The sequence below is a fragment of the Papio anubis genome, chromosome 1 (assembly GCF_008728515.1).
Source record: "Papio anubis isolate 15944 chromosome 1, Panubis1.0, whole genome shotgun sequence".
NCBI classification, from domain to species: domain Eukaryota; kingdom Metazoa; phylum Chordata; class Mammalia; order Primates; family Cercopithecidae; genus Papio; species Papio anubis.
In genome coordinates, this window is record NC_044976.1 from 92,525,560 (window position 1) to 92,544,473 (window position 18,914).

Here is an 18,914-nt window from a genome sequence, read left to right on the forward strand (position 1 = left end):
TGATGCTGAAATAGGTGTGCAGATAGCTGTAGTGCAAGACAAGAATAAAAGTGTGACAGAGATTTACACTTACTAGTTCTGTGACCATAGGTTAACCTCTGTGCCTCAGTTTCTCACTTATAAAATGGGATAATAGCACCTACATCATAGGTTTACCAAATGCCTAAGTTATTATATACAAATATAATGTTACATATGTACATACGAACTTAGGTACATAAGGGTAACATAAAAATAAGTTATATGTGTAAGTCCTTAGAACAGTCCCTGACGATAAGTGCTATATAGACATTTGTTAAATAGGAATAAGTGGAGTAAAAATAAGCACAGGCAAATAGGAGTATATACATCAGTGGAGAGAATCTGAAAAAGGCATTCTGAAGCATGTAGACTGTCAGCTCTGTGATGACTAGGATGACCTCCTTTCCTGTGCACCCCTAGCACCTAGTGTGGTGCCTTGCACAGAGGTGATGCTCAAAATATTGGTTGCTGAATAGGCTTCAGGTCAGTACTAGTTTGTTAGGTGAAATGGAGGCAGGAAAGATATTTTAGGTGGAATTAACCACATGAACAAAGACGTAAAAGCTGAACCTGTCGTGGTACTTGGTGTGCATGGAACTCAGTATATGTTGACTGAATGCTCAGTATCAAGTAGTTTGGTTTGGCTGAAATGTTATCAGTCAGGTTTGGACAGAAAAACACATTGCTGTAGATAATTTAATATAGGGAATTGTTCCACAGGTGACAGAAATGCTGAAAGTGTTGGCAACTCAGATACTGCAACAGTAGGAAACCTCTACTACCTCTAGTGCCAGAGGGACAGTGGGAGATGGTGTTACCAGAACTTGGAAGCCTGAGTCATCTGGCTGGTGGGGACTGGGAGCATGGTGGGGCCGCAACCCAAACCAAGGCAGAGAGAAATACGCTGGTTTCTCTCCTCTTCCTGCCCCTCTGTCTTTTGTCAGTGTCTTACTGTGAAGCCAGTTGGCAAGGGAATCGGGGACATGTAGTTTCCTACAAACCAGAGAAAGGGCTGTGAAAATAGCTGAGAGAGAAATAGGCAAGTAAGTAGCACAAGTGAAGTTTAGGGCATGAGTAGGGAAGCAGTGAATATAAACCTGTGGTGGTGTCATTTTGTGGAGGGGCTTGAATGTCAGGTCTTGAATGTAGGGTTTCTGTTTGTGTCATTAGGCAGAGGTGAGCCATAGAGAGTAAAATGCAGTATGGCCTCATTAAAACTATTCAATGGGGAGGTTGCAGGAGAAAATGGAAACAGTAGCTTCCCTTTGAGTACTTGTTATTTGCAAGGCATAGTGCTAGTTTTTATTTAATCATCTCAGAAAGATGATGTGTCTGGTTCCGGATATGTTCAATTTGAGATAACTTTCTAGTACTTTATATGGTTAATTTATTTGTACAGTTAATTGGAAATGTGAGTCTGCAACAGAGGGTGGGGGATAGAGATGTAAGGATGGAGACTCTGGGGTCATCTGAAGAGGTGAGAGCATAAGTTGAAGGAGAGGGAGGACAAGATACTCAAGTCAAACAGTATAGAGAAAGAAGACGAAGGCAGGCATTAGGGAAACCAACAATTTAAGTGATGGACAGAGTAGAGTAAGAAAATAAAGACTAGGTAGGAGAAGCAGAAAAGCTGATCTTGCTACCAAAGTAGAGCAGCTCAAGCTTCAAGAAGGGGAAGATCAGTAGTGTCAAAAGACATTGTCTGGTTAGAAGGGATGAAGACTGAGAAAAAAATGGACCATAGCAGTAAGGAGGTATGTAGGAAGTTTCTCTAGACTGGTGGGGCCATGAGGAGGTAAGGCAGGCTTCATCAGATGGCCGTGGCTGGTTTAGTGAAGGAGTAAATAGTTTGCTGAGGCTAGGCGTGGAAGTTGGGTTCTGGGAGAATGGAAGTGTCTGGTATCTCCTGCATGCTCTTTGGGTGTAGAGGCTGCATTAGCTTCCCTGCTGTACCCAAGTGCTTATATAATGCACAGGACTCAATTATTTGTGTTAGCTGACTTGCAGGATGAATTTGGTGGAAAATATTTGAAATAAATGGATTGTGGAGTAGCAGTGAAAACCCAGCTGACAGTCAATAGCTTCATTATACTTTCCTGAATCTCAATAATCTAGACTGGTAAGAATAGTGTTTCCCTGACTGGGATTGGTGAGGTGAGAGTAACAGAAACAGATGAATTGGGTCTAGATTGGTTAGGGAGAAAAATGTATCTTCATGGGGATAGAGGATTCAGAGAATGAGTGGCTGAAAGGCTTGAAATGATTTCACAATGTTTGGGGGGTGAGACCCAGGCATCAGCCATTTTGAAGTCACCATAGGTAATTCCAAATTGCAGCCAAGGCTAAGTTGGAGAGAACTGAAGTAAAGGCTAACAGGGTAACAGATTGGGGTAGTCTGAGTTAAGAATCTTGACCACTGAATTCTCAAACAATGAGTTAAGGCCATGATAGTGATTCACTAAAGTGAACTGGAAATGAGGGTAACTGGAATTGATAAAATTGAGCTTGAGGAACTACAGGGCCATCTTGATTTGAAGGTATATCGTCCTAGAAATCCTCTATGCACAAACTTACCTAATTTTACATTTCATAGTTCATTTGAGATGTCTCTAGAACACTGATCTGCTTATGACATTTAATTATAGGTCATGGTATTGACCCTACTTCTTGGAAGCGTTTCTTCACTTCGAAAACTATGTGACAATGAGAATAATTGCACTTTACCTGAGAGACTGAATACCTGGTACATGTTAACTTTTTTTTTCCCATTATGATATTTTCTTTAACTTGCTGTTTCTAAGAATGGGATCCTATTAATGTGTATACCAGTTACTAAGGTTTTGTTGAACTTTTTTATATAGCCTCCCCGCTCCCCACTCCTTTTGTGACATCCTACTTATGGGACCCAAAATAGACATTTTTCCAGGTTTCAGTAAGAGGAATATTGGTGTTTCTCTAGAGCAGTTGGTTTATCATACAGCAGAACACTGAACACAGAACTCATTGTGTTAGATGCTAAGAACCTAGCCCAGAGCCCACCTTTATCAACTGTAGTCTTACAGCATCTACTTTGTCTTAAGAACATTTTGGGCTGGGCATGGTGGCTCCCACCTGTAATCCCAGCACTTTGGGAGGCTGAGGCAGGTGGATCACCTGATGTCAGAAGTTCAAGACCAGCCTGGCCAACATGGTGAAACCCCGTCTCTACTAAAAGTACAAAAATTAGCATGGTGTGGTGGTGGGTGCCTGTAATCCCAGTTACTCAGGAGGCTGAGGCAGGAGAATTGCTTGAACCCGGGAGGCGGAGGTTGCAGTGAGCCGAGATCATGCCACTGCACTCCAACCTGGGCGACAGAGCGAGACTCCATCTCAAAAAAAAAAAAAAAAAAAAAAGGATTTTGAAACCAGATGATGTATAAATACACCATTCTTTTAGAAATCTTTCAATATCTTCTCAGGGGTATTTTGAAGGTCTCTTTCACCAGCACACCTGACTGTGGCAGCACTTTATATTCTTTACATTTTTCTGGTATAAAGCCTTCAAATAGTTCCAGTTGGCCGGGCACGGTGGCTCACACCTGTAATCCCAGCACTTTGGGAGGCCAAGGCGGATGGATCACTTGAGGTAAGGATGGCAAAACCCCATCTGTACTAAAAATATAAAAGTTAGCTGGGCATAATGGCATACCCAGTAGTCGCAGCTACTTGGGAGGCTGAGGCACGATAATCACTTGAACTTGGGAGGTGGAGGTTGCAGTGAGCTGAGATGGCACTGGGTGATGGAGTGAGACTGTCTCAAAAAAAAAAAAAAAAAAAAAAGTTCCAGTAGGTGAACTGAGTTTAGTGACACAGGCCAAAGTCAGTAAAACCTGTTTCTCAAAAGACTTGCTTATTAAAAAGCAAAACATAACTTCATCCATTATTTAAATATCCAGATATTTGTAGAAGGCCAGAAGCACTAAAGGAGACAATTCTCTCATACTAGGTCCTTATTTTATCCAGTAGAAGGCAAAACATAATACTCCAGAAACAAAAGTAGTTTTTTATAAAAGAGAACAGACATAGATGCTTCCCTAACTCCAACTATGAATATTACTGTCAGTTCTGCTATTACTAGGTTGTGACTCCAAGCAGTAAATATGAGATTTCGGACATAGGTGTGGGCAGACTTCATGACTAAAACACCAAAAGCAATGGCAACAAAAGCCAAAATTGACAAATGGGATCTAATTAAACTAAAGTGCTTCTGCACAGCAAAAGACACTATTATCAGAGTGAACAGGCAACCTACAGAATGGGAGAAAAAATTTGCAATCTATCCATCTGACAAAGGGCTAATTTCCAGAAATCTACAAAGAACTTAAAACAAATTTACAAGAAAAAAACAACCCCATCAAAAAGTGGGTGAAGGATATGAAAAGACACTTCTCAAAAGAAGATATTTATGCAGCCAACAAACACGAAAAAACACTCATCACTGGTCATTAGAGAAATGCAAATCAAAACCACAATGAGATACCATCTCACACCAGTTAGAATGGTGATCATTAAAAAGTCAGGAAACAATAGATGTTGGAGAGGATGTGGAGAAATAGGAATGCTTTTACACTGTTGGCGGGAGTGTAAATTAGTTCAACCATTGTGGAAGACAGTGTGGCGATTCCGCAAGGATCTAGAACCAGAAATACCATTTGACCCAGCAATCCCATTACTGGGTATATACCCGAAGGATTATAAATCATTCTACTATAGAGATACATGCACACGTATGTTTACTGTGGCACTGTTCACAAGAGCAAAGACTTGGAACCAACCCAAATGCCCACGAATGATAAAGAACATGTGGCACATATACACCATGGAATACTATGCAGCCATAAAAAAGGATGAGTTCATGTCCTTTGCAGGGACATGGATGAAGCTGGAAAGTATCTCAGCAAACTAACACAAGAACAGAAAACCAAACACCACATGTTCTCACTCATAAGTGGGAGTTGAACAATGAGAACACGAGGACACAGGGAGGGGAATATCACACACTGGGGCGTGTTGTGGGTGGGGACCTAGGGGAGAGATAGTACTAGGAGAAATACCTAATGTAGATGATAGGCTGATGGGTGCAGCAAACCACAATGGCACATGTATACCTAGGTAACCTGCACGTTCTACACATGTACCCCAAAACTATTATAAAAAAGAAGATTTCATATTTGCTGATATCTCAAGGAAGCAGTATGCTGGAAAAATAGAGGTGAAGTGAATAGTAACATAAAGGAAGCTACAACTCACCAAGTATCAACAGAAATGATCAACACTCCTTGGGTGCCAGAAACCAGCTTAGCCAGGGTGCATACTTGTACCACTGGAAAAGAGGTAAGCTGGGTTAACTTCAAAGACCCCCTGGCCAACTTAAAATCATATTGTTTAATCCTGTTTTACTTGGACCACAACACTGAATCTGGATAAAAACCAATTATTCCTGTTTCAGTTGCCAAGCAAGGAAAACAGCTCTTCTGCCCAAGCTTTCTAGGTCATATTCTTCATATCTTTGTATCCCAACTTTCTGGATCTGAATTTTATAGCTAACAATAGGGCACTGCCTCTCTACCATCTCCTGTCCCCTACACAGACACACTCACACATAAAACTCTTAATTACAATAATGTTTATATATCTTTGATCATTTTTTTAAAGTTTTTTGAACATGTTAGCAAAATTTATCCTATCTTTTAAATTTTCTTTAAGCATTGAAAACTTTACAAACCATCAGCTATCTTAAAATAGTTGAGATTCTTTTTCCTTTTTTCCCTTAAAGAGTCTACACCAGGGTGGGTCTTTTAGACACCCCTATTTTCTAAGGGCATGTAATCGATTCTCAAATCAACTTTTTCCAAATAGAAATTCCTGTACAAACAGGGCCAGTCTACGGTAAATTAATTTGGATGATGGTGTTAGTTTTCAAAACGCCTTTAATAAGTAAATAAAGGGGCGATGTAAAATGTGGCAGTTTGCTTGGTAAATCTTAATTGCGAAATTTCTTCTTCTTTCGGAACTTTTTTCCTGCTGCATTTGCTGCTTTTTCAGCCATGATCTCTAAGTACTTCCTTCGGTTGTATCTGAAAAGAAAAATCAGAACTTTATGTTTGATATATCAGACATTAGAAGTTAATATAATCTTGGGGTAAAAGTTGGGAATGGATTGGTGGACAAGACAAGTATAGTCTCTGACTTCATAGCACTTGCTTGCAATCTAGGGAGAAAAAATGGCAACTGTAGTTGGAAGACTTTCCTACTATATGCACTATATCCATCTATCTATCCATATATCCATGTATCATCTATATCCATATATCATCTATATATGCACTATATCCATCTACCAGGCTGTATCAAATGCTTTAAACATTTTTGATGGATAAAAACACAAAAATCAGGACTAGAGCAAAAAAAAAAAAAAAAATCAGGACTAGAGCAAAACACACTTAACCTGAAAATCCACAGTATGATATATTTCTTAGAACTGACCAATGGTTTTCAAAGTGTGGTCTGTGGAATACACCCTTTCAAGGAATTCATTAGGTAACAACTATTTTCTCAAGAATACTAAGGCATTAATTGCTTTTTTCACCCTCATTCTCTCATGAGTGTCGTGTTTTCCAGGGGCTATGTGATGTGTGGTATCTGCAGAAGCAGGTATGAGCCTCTGTCTTTAGTTAAACCACACATTAGAGAGATTTGCACTAAATTATTTTTCATAAAAATACATATGTTAATACGTTATGGATTATTTTAAATGAGTTAAATTATCTGAAATTTTATAAGTTTATACATATTTTAAAGCAAAGTATACATATTATAAAATAAATACAAATTCCTTTACCTTCTGAACTCAGAATCAGCCAGCAGTTCTTCCACAATAGTTCTTTTCCTTTGCTTCTTGGGAATTCGTGAATGGTAGAAATCAGCTGGATTGTCAACAATGGTTCCAATCTGTGAACAATTGATTGAAATAAGTCATGTGCTACCTGAGTGCCAAGATGCTTTCACACTTCAGTGTAGCTCTAATTATATTTAGAGAAAGGAATGGAAAGAACAAGCTTACATTACACTAATAGTAATGTAAATTTTGCCACTTATTTAAAGCAAAAAAAAAAAAAACACACACACTGGTGCTACTAATTATGTTTCTTCAGTAGTTTATAGTAGATCCAAAATTTCTTTGCTAAACACTAAATTCATGATACATAGTGTAACTAAAGGAGAAAAGTGGAACAGATAATATACACTTTTTGTTCTAATTTCCCAAATCAATGAATTAGACACACAAATTCTACTACATACCTATTTTGTTTCCTAGGTCATCACAAAGGCTGCCAGCTTAGCCTACTTAGTGATCATTCTGTATCTGTTCATACACTCAACTAAATAAAATTTACAGTGATTACTATGCACCAGGCACTGTCTTACATGTTAGGGAAACGAAGACAACATCTGGTTCCTGCAGTGAGGAGCCCACAGTCTTAAGGAAGCTCCACAAAAAAGTAACTAAAATATTAAAGCATAACATGTGCTAAACAAAACACTACAGATGCTCTGAAGACAAAGTGACCAACTGTACCTAAGAGAGGTAAGGAAGATTTAACAAAGAATGACAATTTAGCTTGAATTTATATGGGTAAAATTTCACCAAGTAAACGAGAACCATGGATATGCAAAGTCAAATAATGCAGAGACTGGTATGTACACATTCTGACAAGACTGAGTAGCTAAGTGTGTTGGAATTTGTTGGGCTATATGACAAAAGGCAGGTGAACTCGTTTGGGTATGGATTATTAATGGCTAAATGAAGGGATACAGACTCAATCCTATGTCATAATTCATCACTGAATGTTTCTGAGCAGAGGTGTAACATCTGAACAGATGAAAACATTTTAAAAACCACCTTCGATTAGTACACGATACCCTCTTTACCCCTCCATCCTGTATGGACTCTTGCTGTTAGGCTAGTACTATTCATATATTCACATAGGGAACTTTATAGGTTCAGCAAGTTTTAGCTGACCTGGTAACCATTTGTAACACGATCTCCCTAATGTGATCAAATTAAAAGTTAGTGGCTGAATTGAGTTATGGCCATTATTATATGGCCTATGCAGATATGGTCCATACATTAGGCATGCACAATGGAAATATCCTCTATTTCAGGAGTAAATTTTAAAGATCACTGTAGTGCTTTCCAAATAAAAATCACAGATCATCACTATTCTCTTTGCTTCATACCTGGAAGTACTTGGGGAAGCCATCTCTATCATTTTTCTTGTAAAATCTTTTTGGGTCCATGCTGGCTCTCATCTTCAGTGCTTTGAGATCATTTTTCAGTTCATTTGTCATTTCTGGAGCTTTCATACCAAACCAGCCATCCCCTGCTGTTTTTTGTCGTTCTTCCTGAAATTATGATTTCAAAAATAAACATTCTAACAACTAAGAGTATACATTATAATTCATTTCCCCTGAAGTAACACATACAGAAAATTTTGTGAATTAAAAACAAATAGTTGCTTTACTGAAAGCACTTATGTCCAGAATCATAGAAATAAAAAGAATTAAATCACAAAAAGTGACTTCTCTGCTAAATTAGGCACAGGATTATCAGTTTCATAAATGAGGGCTCTGTAAAATCTATTTTCTGTCTCAAAGAGTAACTGCTGACTTGCTGGGAGAATAACACACAACTTCAATTTTTATTGTCTAAAACAGATTATATGCAGTAAGAGAATGTACAAAAACACCTTCATTTCTAGAGCTTATATGTAAACATTTTTATTCAGTCACCCAGGAGTCTCAGAAAGCCACTCATACAAGGATCCAGAAACTTGTGTTGTTTCTACAATAAAACAAAAAACTACTATTCTTTTGAAAACTCCTAGCAAGTTACTTAATTTTGTTTCATTCATACAACAAATATTTAGTTAGTGCCTACCATGTGCCAGAGTGCTCCATATTAGTAACATTATTAGAGTACCATCCTCAACTTTCCTCCAAGCTCTCTGGATAACTAGTTGAAATGGCAGATAGAAGCAATCTATCTATATATGTTAAAAAAAAAAACAAAACTCTACTTATATATGCACCATTGTGGCTGCAAAGATGTGAAAATCTATACATAATGTGTTTATGGTGCTACATTTTACAGCCCTTAGAAATCTGTAATTATTTTCTTTGGACTGATATATAGACCAACAGATACAGTTTAATTGTGCAGTTATGTTGTATAAGTTGAAAATATATAGTTAAACATATCCAAGCATTTTAATTAAGTCACTGTACTTACTCTGCGTTTTTTCTGAAGTTGATACTTTGATTCACTATATGGTGGAACACAGTGGTTTTTTTCAAAATCAGGTGTAATGACAGCTTTCTGCAGAAGCTATAAAAACATAAAATTGGTTTTAAAATAATGTCAGAATGTTATATAAGTTTTTCAACAGTTTAAACTTATATATAAGTTTTAAAATTTTTAGTCAGCCTGGCAAAGTGGCCCACACCTATAATCCCAGTGCTCTGAGGAGGCTAAGGGAGGAGGATCACTTGAGGCCAGGAGTTTTAGACCATCTTAGTCAACATAGCAAGACCCTGACTGTAAAAAAATTAGTTGGGCATGGTGGCACACACCTGTAGTCCCAGCTACTCAGGACGCTAAGGCAGAAGGATCACTTGAGTCCAGGAGCCTGAGGCTGCAGCAAGCTATGACTGTGCCACTCACTCCAGCCTGGGTGACAGAGTGAGACCTTGTCTCCCCGCACCCAGGCCCCAAAAAAAAGAAAAAAGAAGAAAGAAAAAAAAGGCCAGGCATGGTGGCTCACGCCTATAATCCCAACTATTTAGGAGGCCAAGGTAGGACAATCACTTGAAGCCAAGAATTCAAGACTAGCCTGGGTAACATAGGAAAACCCCATTTCTCCAAAATAAATAAATAAATTTGTGCAGTCAAATCTGTTTATCTTTTCCTAAATGATTTCTGTACTTCTGTTACTTGACTAGTATGATTATATTCTCCTAAAGCTCTGTGTGATTAAAGGACTTCAGCTTAATTAGTATTTTTCTCAGTACAAGAACCAAATAAGACTGCTCTGTAGCCCTCAAAATAGTTTACAGGAATATACTACAAGCATTAATTTGGGACTGACATTTGAAATGATCAACTCAGAAATTAACTGTCAGTCACCCAATTCAGGTTCAGGCCTAGAAGTTTCTGTGTGGTATAGGTAGTCGTCTAGGCTTTCCTATCCCTCATAAAAGGGGGCATGATATTTACTTAACAAATGATTAAGAGTTTGCTGCGTTTCAAGTGCTGTACTAGGCTCAAGGACAGTGATTCTCAATTGGGAGCATTTGGCAATGTCTGGAGACATTTTTGGTGGTGATGACAAGGAAGAATACTACTGACATCTAGTGGGCAAAAGATACGGATGCCATTAAACATCTGACAATGCACAGAACATTTCACAACAAAATTATGCAGCCCAAAACATCAGTAGTGCTGAGACTGAAAAACCCTGTTTTAGGAATATAAAGAAAAGATGATAAGTTAACATATCACATGATCAATAATGAATCAGATCTATGCTAGAAGTTATGGAAACACAGAGGGGCTGTGAGGAAGGACTGGAGGTAAAATGTTCTCCAAGGGCAACGATCAATTATTTTTGCACTTGCTTGGGAAAAAGCAGGGTAAGTTCAGGCAACTACAGTAGTCTTCAGTGGCAAGAATAGAGCAGATGACAGTTGGGTGGGGTAGAAAGGTACCTTGAAGGATTTAAGATAATATTATGTCACATCTGTGTGTGGTGTGTTTTTTGGGGCAGGGAGGAGACATGTGGTCTCGCTATATTGCCCAGGTTGGTCTCAAACTCCTGGGCTTAAGCAATTCTCCTGCCTTAGCCTCCTAAAGTGCTGGGATTATAGATGTGAGTTACCTTGCCCAGCCGAATTTGTGTTTTTAGACAGAGAAATCTAGAAGTACAGAGGATGGCTTGAAGAAGATGATGAAAACAAGATCAAAAAGGAAGCCACTGGGGTAGTCTAGATGAGAAACAAAGGCCTGTACTAACTGGTGACAGTGGCTTAAAAAGGAGGAGGCAAAGAAAAAGTCTTCCCCTAGAGGCTTGGCGACTGACTACAAAAGGAAAAGAGATTTTGGTTTCATTAGCCAGAAGAGAGAATACAAAAAGAGGATTCCTGGTTCAGGCAGGGAAAGGGGAATTAGTGAGGTCAAGTGCCTGAGGACATCTAAATGAACAAACAGACACTTGGATTTAAAGGTCTGAAAGTGCAAGTGAGAGGCATCAAAGCTAGAAAATACAGATTTAGGAGAAAGCAGTGTAAGGTGTTGGCTAAAGCTAAGGGTTTGGGTAAGGTTACCCTAACAGTAATTCCTTCTGAAATTATATGTAAAATGTTTATATGCACATGTGTATTTTTTTCCTGGTGGAAGAGGCAGGCATTCACAGCTTTCAGATTCTCAACAGAGTCTACATTAGTTAAGAACTTAAGAACTAAAAGTATAGCAAGAAAAGGGAAGAAAACAAAACCCCTGGGATCATAATTGGTGGGTGTAAGATGAGGAACACTGACCACGTATTGATTTATTTTAAAGCATTATCATTCACAGATAGGATTTTATTGTAAAAAGAAATGACTCTTTTAGAGAAGGAAAAAACTAACACATTACACCAATGTGGTTTCACTGTAGGAAAATTAAATCTTTTACCAAGGACTAATTTCTAAAAGTGATTGGTTAGTTCTGTGAAAACCTAACAGCACAATTAACTTACCTCATTTTTCTTTTTCTCCTTGATCTGTGTTAGGGTTCTCTTGTTAGACTGTAGTTTATCTGCATTGAAATTAATATACAAACCACCCAACTGCTTGATACTCAGACCAGGGTCTATGCTGCTGCTTGTCAACTTTAGACTGAAAAAGAAATCATGACTTAAAGATCAAGTAATTAAATCAAAATGGAAACAAGTAAGATCGCATTTAAAAAAATCACTTATTCTTCTCTTGCCTTGTATTGTCCACGATGAAGAAAAAAAAGCATATTATTTTTACAAGGAATTCCTGAAAAAACTCTAAATAAATAAATTTTTCATCATTTTATTTTATTTTTTGAGACAGGGTCTCACTGTTGCCCAGGATGGAGTGCAGTGGTGACCACTGCAGCCTTGAACTCTTGGGACTCAAGTGATCCTCCCGCGTCAACTTCCCTGGGTGGCTGGGACTACAGGTACGCACCCCACACCTGGCTCATTTTTTCTTTTCTTTTTTTTTGTAGAGATAGAGTCTCAATATGTTGCCCAAACTGGTCTTAAACTCCTGTAAATAGATATTTTCAATCTAGTAAAGTCATTTAGAAGAAACTCTGGATGCACAATGAATTAAACCAAAAAGGTTTTGGGGGAACATACCCAAATTTATTCTCCAGATTTTCTTAGAGAAGATTAAGGCAGGCCAGGCGCGGTGGCTCATGCCTGTAATCCCAGCACTTTGAGAGGCCGAGGCGGTAGGATCACTTGAGGTCAAGAGTTCAAGACCAGCCTGGCCAAAATGGTGAAACCCCATCTCTACTAAAAATACAAAAAATTAGCCAGGTGTGGTGGTGCACGCCTATAATCCCAGCTACTAGGGAGGGTGAGGCAGGAGAATCTCTTGAACCCAGGAGACTGGGGCTGCAGTAAGCCGAGATTGCATCACTGCATTCCAGCCTGGGTGACAAAGCAAGACTCTGTCTCAACAACAAAAAAAGAAGATTAAGGTCATAAAAAATACCAATAGATTTCATAAAGAGATTTTATAAATTACAGAAGAGAATATACCTGATGATTCAACTTCATATATAGGTAGTGAGTTAATAAATGTACACATCTTCATTTCTAAAACTAATGAGAAAGGCAGGTTCTTGAACTTCCAAGTTATCAAAACTTAAATGTTTTCTCCTGGGTGACTAAGGGCATTTGCTAGTATCTCTAAAGTGAGTCTCGAACAGCAATGAGCATCCATCCCACAGGAGTGTTTTAAAAATACAAATGTCATACCCTAGACCTACTGAATTGGGATCTTCTAGAGTTGACCCGGGCTCCTGCTATATTTATGTAATAATTTCTACTTTATATTATGGAAGGGTCCTTTTTAAGCAAGTACACTTGGACTGACAGTAACTTTCCTCCCTAATTATCCATACACACTGAGTAGGTGAAAGCATAATCAACCTCTACTGGAAAGTGAAATCATTCTTGTGCAGTAATTCTCAACCCTGAATGTATGTATGTAGTCCCCTGGCTGGAACTACAGGCACATGACACCATATCCAGCTTAGTTTGCACTCAATCTTTTTTTTTTTTTTTTTTTGAGACCAAGTTTTGCTCTGTTGCCCGGGCTGGAGTGCAATGGCATGACCTTGGCTCACTGCAACCTCCACCTCCTGGGTTCAAGCAATTCTCCTGCCTCAGCCTCCTAAACAGCTGGGATTACAGGTGCCCACCACCACGCCCAGCAGCCAGGATAGTCTCGAACTCCTGACCTCAGGTGATACACCCACCTCAGCCTCCCAAAGTAAGTTTGCACTCAATCTTAAATGATCATTTGACATTATGGAACTCTAAGTTCTCAAATACTCACAATATTGAAAAATACTCACAATGCTGATAGACATTCAGGATACAACCTGAATGTCTATCATTACTTGAACGGATAAATTCACTGTTGTATAGTCATACAATGGAATACCACTCAGCAATAAAAAAGAATGAACTACTGGTATATACAGTAACATGGATGAATTACAGAAACAATATTCTGAGTGAAAGAATGCAGGCAGAAGAGAGTACATATTCTTTTTTTTTTTTTGGAGACAGGGTCTCACTGTCACCCATGCTGGAGTGCTGTGGTGCGATCTCAGCTCACTGCAACCTCTGCCTCCTGAGCTCAAGTAAGTGATCCTCCCACCTCAGCCTCCCCAGTAGCTGGGACCACAGGTGCTTTCCACCATGCCCAGCTTTTTTATTTTTATTTTTTTGGGTAGAGATGGGTTTTTCCCATGTTGCCCAAGCCAGTCTTCAACTCCAGGGCTCAAGCGATCCACCTGCCTTGGCCTCCCAAGGTGCTGAGATTACAGGCATGAGTCACTTACTGCTCTTATCACATACAAAAATATTAACATATGATGTCCTTTTTTTTTTTTTTTTTTTTTGAGACAACATCTCCCTCTATTGCCCAGGCTGGAGTGCAGTGGGACAACCATGGCTCACTGCAGCCTCAATCTCCAGGACTCAAGCAATCCTCCCACCTCAGCTTCCCGAGTAGCTGGGACCACAGGTGCACAGGGCACCACACATGGCTAATTAAAAAAATTTTTTGTGTAGAGATGGGGTCTCCCTATATTGCCCACGCTGATCTCAAACACCTACTTGGGCTCAAGTGATCCTCCTGCCTCAGCCTCACAAAGTGCTAGGATTACAGGCATGAGTCACTGCATCCAACAGATTGATTTCTAATGTCACCAAAACGAGCACTTTTAGTTATGACTGCTGGGAAAAATATGACTAAAATAGGTATCCAAAAAGACAAGGGAAATGCTGGATAGAAGAGCTATTCCATGAAGAACCCAAGGCAGTGATTTTCTCATTCCCCAGGCTAACATTTCATATTTTTATGGTAACCACTTGAAATACATGTATCAAAAACTTATAAAGGAAAAACTTACAGTTTAGCCTTTGTGCTATTTAGTAAGTCTTCTTCATCACTACACTCATCTTCATTTTCGTCATGGTCTGATGAATCTTCTTCACTTTTTTCACCCTCTTCCTCTTCTTTTTCTTCCTCAGTGGCAACCTCACTTGCTTTGTCTTCCTCTTCCAAGTAAAAATTTTTATCAGCACTCATTCCAGGAGTTGTGTCAATTACAAACAATGCATTGTCACATGACAGACTTTCTGTGTCTCCACTTAATGACTCCCTTTGGCCACTATTTTCAACAAAACATAAAGTATCCTCTTCATTCTCACTGTTTTCAGACTGTTGGCTTTCATCACTGCTGAGAACTAATAAGACAGAATTATCTTTACCCTGAGATATGTTGGGCGCAGACGTGTATAGTCTGGTATCACATTCAAAATCTACATTCCCTTCACTGTTCATGTCTTCACTGACACTTATAACTGTGGACTCTTCTTCATCATCACTACCACCACAATCACCAAACTCTGTCAGGTCACTTGCTTTTATGGGGCTTTTTTTCTTGTCATTCCATCTGCCTACTTCCACAGTTGCAAATGTTTGAGTTAATGATTTCATTACAGCCTCAGAGTTCAGATTAGAGTGCACTGATACAGCATTTTTATTTTGGGGGGTTGAATGTCGCTGAGAAAGTAACTGTTGAAGGCAAGTGTCCTGAAGTTCAGAAAGATTCTTCAGCTGAGAACTTTTCTCATTAATTTCTTTCCCCTCATCTGTTATTCCATTGGCATCTTCATTCAAATCCTTACAATTCTGTTTTGTTTCTTTAAGAGATTCAACATTGGCCTGTTCTTGCACTGTTAATATATTTTCTGAACTTCTGTGGGAGAAATCATCATCGAAGTCATTATTATAGAAATTTGGCTTATTTATCTCAGAAAGAGATCTTGCTTGTAAATGGGAAGTTGGTCTGGTATCTGAATCCTCTGAATTCACAGGTGTGCCCACGATCTGTTTCTCATTTCCTGGTACAATCTTACTATCTTTCTTTTCAGTTTGTGCCTTTAATTTCCTCTGCATACTCCTGGTTTTTCTAGTTGCAATTTCAGAGAATGAAATGTCTGAGCTTGATGTCTCAGCAACAGATATAGCTTCTGTATGAGATTCTTGGCTTGGATCTGTCAGAGATTTAGCCTTACTTCTTCTGGTTCCTGTCATTTTTTCTGTGGGAAGCACAATTCTAGAAATACCTGAAACATGAGATTCTGCTTCAGAGACTATTTCTTCAGTGTAAGACTCCTTTGTTGGAGTTACTTTCGGCTTTTTCCTAACACTGGACACTGGGGAGCATGCAATTAAGATCTGCCTTCTCCTAGTTACCCTTAAAATGGTATCATGGTGCTCAGACACAGAAGAATAATTTGACTCTGCCTCAGAGGTCTCTCCATCCGTAGATGGTTCAGTACCCTTTGGAAGTGAGCTTGTAGTTCTGCTCTTCCTCTTTCTAGCTTTAGGAGTTCTAGGGATTGAACTTTGTTTCCCAGTGGTCTGTGATTCAGCAGTAGTTCGGGCATCAGATCCAGTACTACTTTCTGGATGCGCTTGAATCCCATTAGCAGCAGAACTCTGCAAACCAGAGAAAACACACTGTAAATTAGGTAGGGCTGGAACAAAGGCAAAGCAAATGAAGTACTGACCCCAAAAGCTAAAACCCAGTAAACAAGATTACCTTTAAAACAAAAAACAAAACCCGCCCAACTCATGATTTTTAAAAAATCAAAATTTGGCAGGGCGCGGTGGCTCACGCCTGTAATCCCAGCACTTTGGGAGGCCGAGGCGGGTGGATCACGAAGTCTGGAGTTCCAGACAGCTTGGCCAATATGGTGACACCCCGTCTCTACTAAAAGTAAAAAAATTAGCCGGGCTTGTTGGTGCGCACCTGTAATCCCAGCTACTTGGGAGCCTGGAGCAGGAGAATTGTTGGAACCCGGGAGGCAGAAGTTGCAGTGAGACGAGGTCACGGCTCTAGCCTGGGCACTGCACTCTAGCCTGGGCGACAGAGCAAGACTCCGAATCAAAAAAAAAAAAAAATCAAAATTTAAACACTGGATCCAACCCTGCATTTACTTCACTTGCCTCATCCTTCCTAGATATAACTTCAGAAGCAGAACAATTAAAATTTTTCTGTTTAAAGTCAAATATAATGGGTAGACGAACATTCTGACCCACCTACAGGAGGGGGAGAAAAGGAATATTAACTCTGAACAACGATGTGTTTAGGAACACAATGATGGAATCAGCCGCCCTTACCTTTACGTAAGGAAAAAATCGCCGCCGCTCCGTTCCCTGCATCGCAGAGTCAGAATGAGACAGCCGACTGACGCCACTAAGAGTCACCAAGTGACGACACCACAGCCCTCCTCACGCCTTAAGGAGGTAACGCTGGACAGCTGCCAGCCTCCCCACGTGAAAACGAAGCTTTTTTTCCAGTTCCCCTAAATGGGGCTTGTGCATGGTGGCCGAAATTAACCCTCCTTGGTACCGCGTTAACAGTATGGTTTAAAAAGCTTGAACTATGCTTCTGCATTAAGGAGTTGAACGACCCAAAGAAAGTTATCTAACCTCTCTTCCATACTAAAAACTGCCTTAAAAGACAGTGGTGAGGGCTAGTTTTCGTGATAGTCTTAGCACGGGGCCTGGGAAACCCAAGCGCGCGGCAAGCTGGGGTCCTCTGTTGGCAGTCCGCACCCTTAAGCGGACCCTTGCGCCGCCCCGCCTGCCTGAGCGCCGCTCTGCAAAGCGGGGAGAAGTAGGAAAGACTGGATTTCCTACCTTCTGCCCGGAACTTTCAGCCGACTCGGCTTGGATGCTGGCCTTAGCCCGTGCGGATCTGGTAACCACCATCTTTCCGGCTCCCCCACGACCACCACTACTTCCCTCTTCTCTGGCGCTCCGGAAATGCGTCAGAGAACTGTCTCGAGCGCGTTTTCCGCGAAGATCCGAGAGCTCGCGAGAATCTCATCCCTGCCTTCGCCCAGCCAGTTCATGCTAGGGCGGTGAGAGACAACGGGCTTGGGTTTAAGTGTGCACTTCAGAGCTGTAGAAGACAAGCCAGATTTTTGCTGGCAAAGACCTTCATGGGGGCAGCGAAGCCCGCAGTGACAGAGGGCCTTAGCGTACGGGTTCACATGAATTGTAAAAACGCACCGAGAGGCTATCCGTTCATTTGTTCAGTAGAATCATTTGAACCCGGGAGGCGTTCTTTCATTTCTGTGTTCTAAAGAGCTTAATGTAGCCCTTGGTGTATCCAAGGGAGACGTTTGAGGTATTTGTACATTTTTTTAAAAAGGCAATATTTACTCGTGTATTATTTGTGACGCTAAATATAAATTAAATAAAATTTAAGGACTTGGTTGAGGTAAAAGGGATATAAGGTGCCCACAGGAACTCGGAGACAAAGTAGAAAGCTATATAATCTAAACGTGAGATGGTGTTTAGGGATTGGGAATAGCAGAAAAGAAAAAAAGTTAAAGAAATTGTAAAGGAGAGGAGTAAGGTTTTGTTGTTATTGTTGTTGCAGTGAAAGGAAGAGAATGACCAGAATCAAGAGGTTTTTTTGGTTATCTTTTGGGATAAAAGGTAGAGAACTATGTTTGAGGGGATGGGGGATTGAAAAAATAAGTAAACGCAAATTATTGTTGGAGGTGAGAAACGATGGATGAGTGCCTCACCAAACCTAGTCTCTACTTCTTTATAACAGAAAATCAATTTTTTTATTTAAAGTCACAGAACACAGACTTCGGTGGACACACTGCTTTCCAGCTGAAATTGCTTATTTTATAGTCTCCCTTGCAGCCAAATGTGGCTACGTGACTACGTTTTAGCCAATTAGGTATACATTGTGTGCATGTCTTTAGGGACGGCATCTAAAAGAGAGGAGGCCGTCCCTGGCTTTTTTTTTTTTTTTTTTTTGGAGACGCAGTCTTGCTCTGTTGCCCAGGCTGGAGTGCAATGGCGCAATCTTGGGTCACTGCAACCTCCGCCTCCCGGGTTCAAGCGATTCTCCTGCTTCAGCCTCCGGAGTAGCTGAGATTACAGGCGCCCGCCACCAATCCCGGCTAATTTTTTTTGGTAGTTTTAGTAGAGACGGGGTTTCACTA

General features: G+C 40.0%; 1 protein-coding gene across 2 annotated transcripts; it reads right to left on the reverse strand.

Annotated features, from left to right (window-relative positions):
* Positions 1 to 5,972: 5,972 nt before the first annotated feature.
* Positions 5,973 to 17,721, reverse strand: DNTTIP2 (deoxynucleotidyltransferase terminal interacting protein 2). Of its 2 annotated transcripts, none has more exons than XM_003892221.5 (7): positions 17,587 to 17,721; positions 14,783 to 16,380; positions 11,856 to 11,994; positions 9,353 to 9,448; positions 8,302 to 8,466; positions 6,902 to 7,011; positions 5,973 to 6,137 (listed from the first exon to the last, which is right to left on the reverse strand). In XM_003892221.5, the coding sequence occupies exons 1-7, from the start codon at positions 17,656 to 17,658 to the stop codon at positions 6,044 to 6,046; spliced, it is 2,274 nt and encodes a 757-aa protein (XP_003892270.1). In that variant the 5' UTR covers positions 17,659 to 17,721; the 3' UTR covers positions 5,973 to 6,043. The 2 variants fall into 2 exon arrangements, with proteins under 2 accessions (XP_003892270.1, XP_009211462.1); XM_009213198.4 differs by lacking the exon at positions 17,587 to 17,721 and adding an exon at positions 17,065 to 17,539.
* Between the last annotated feature and the right edge of the window lie 1,193 nt (positions 17,722 to 18,914).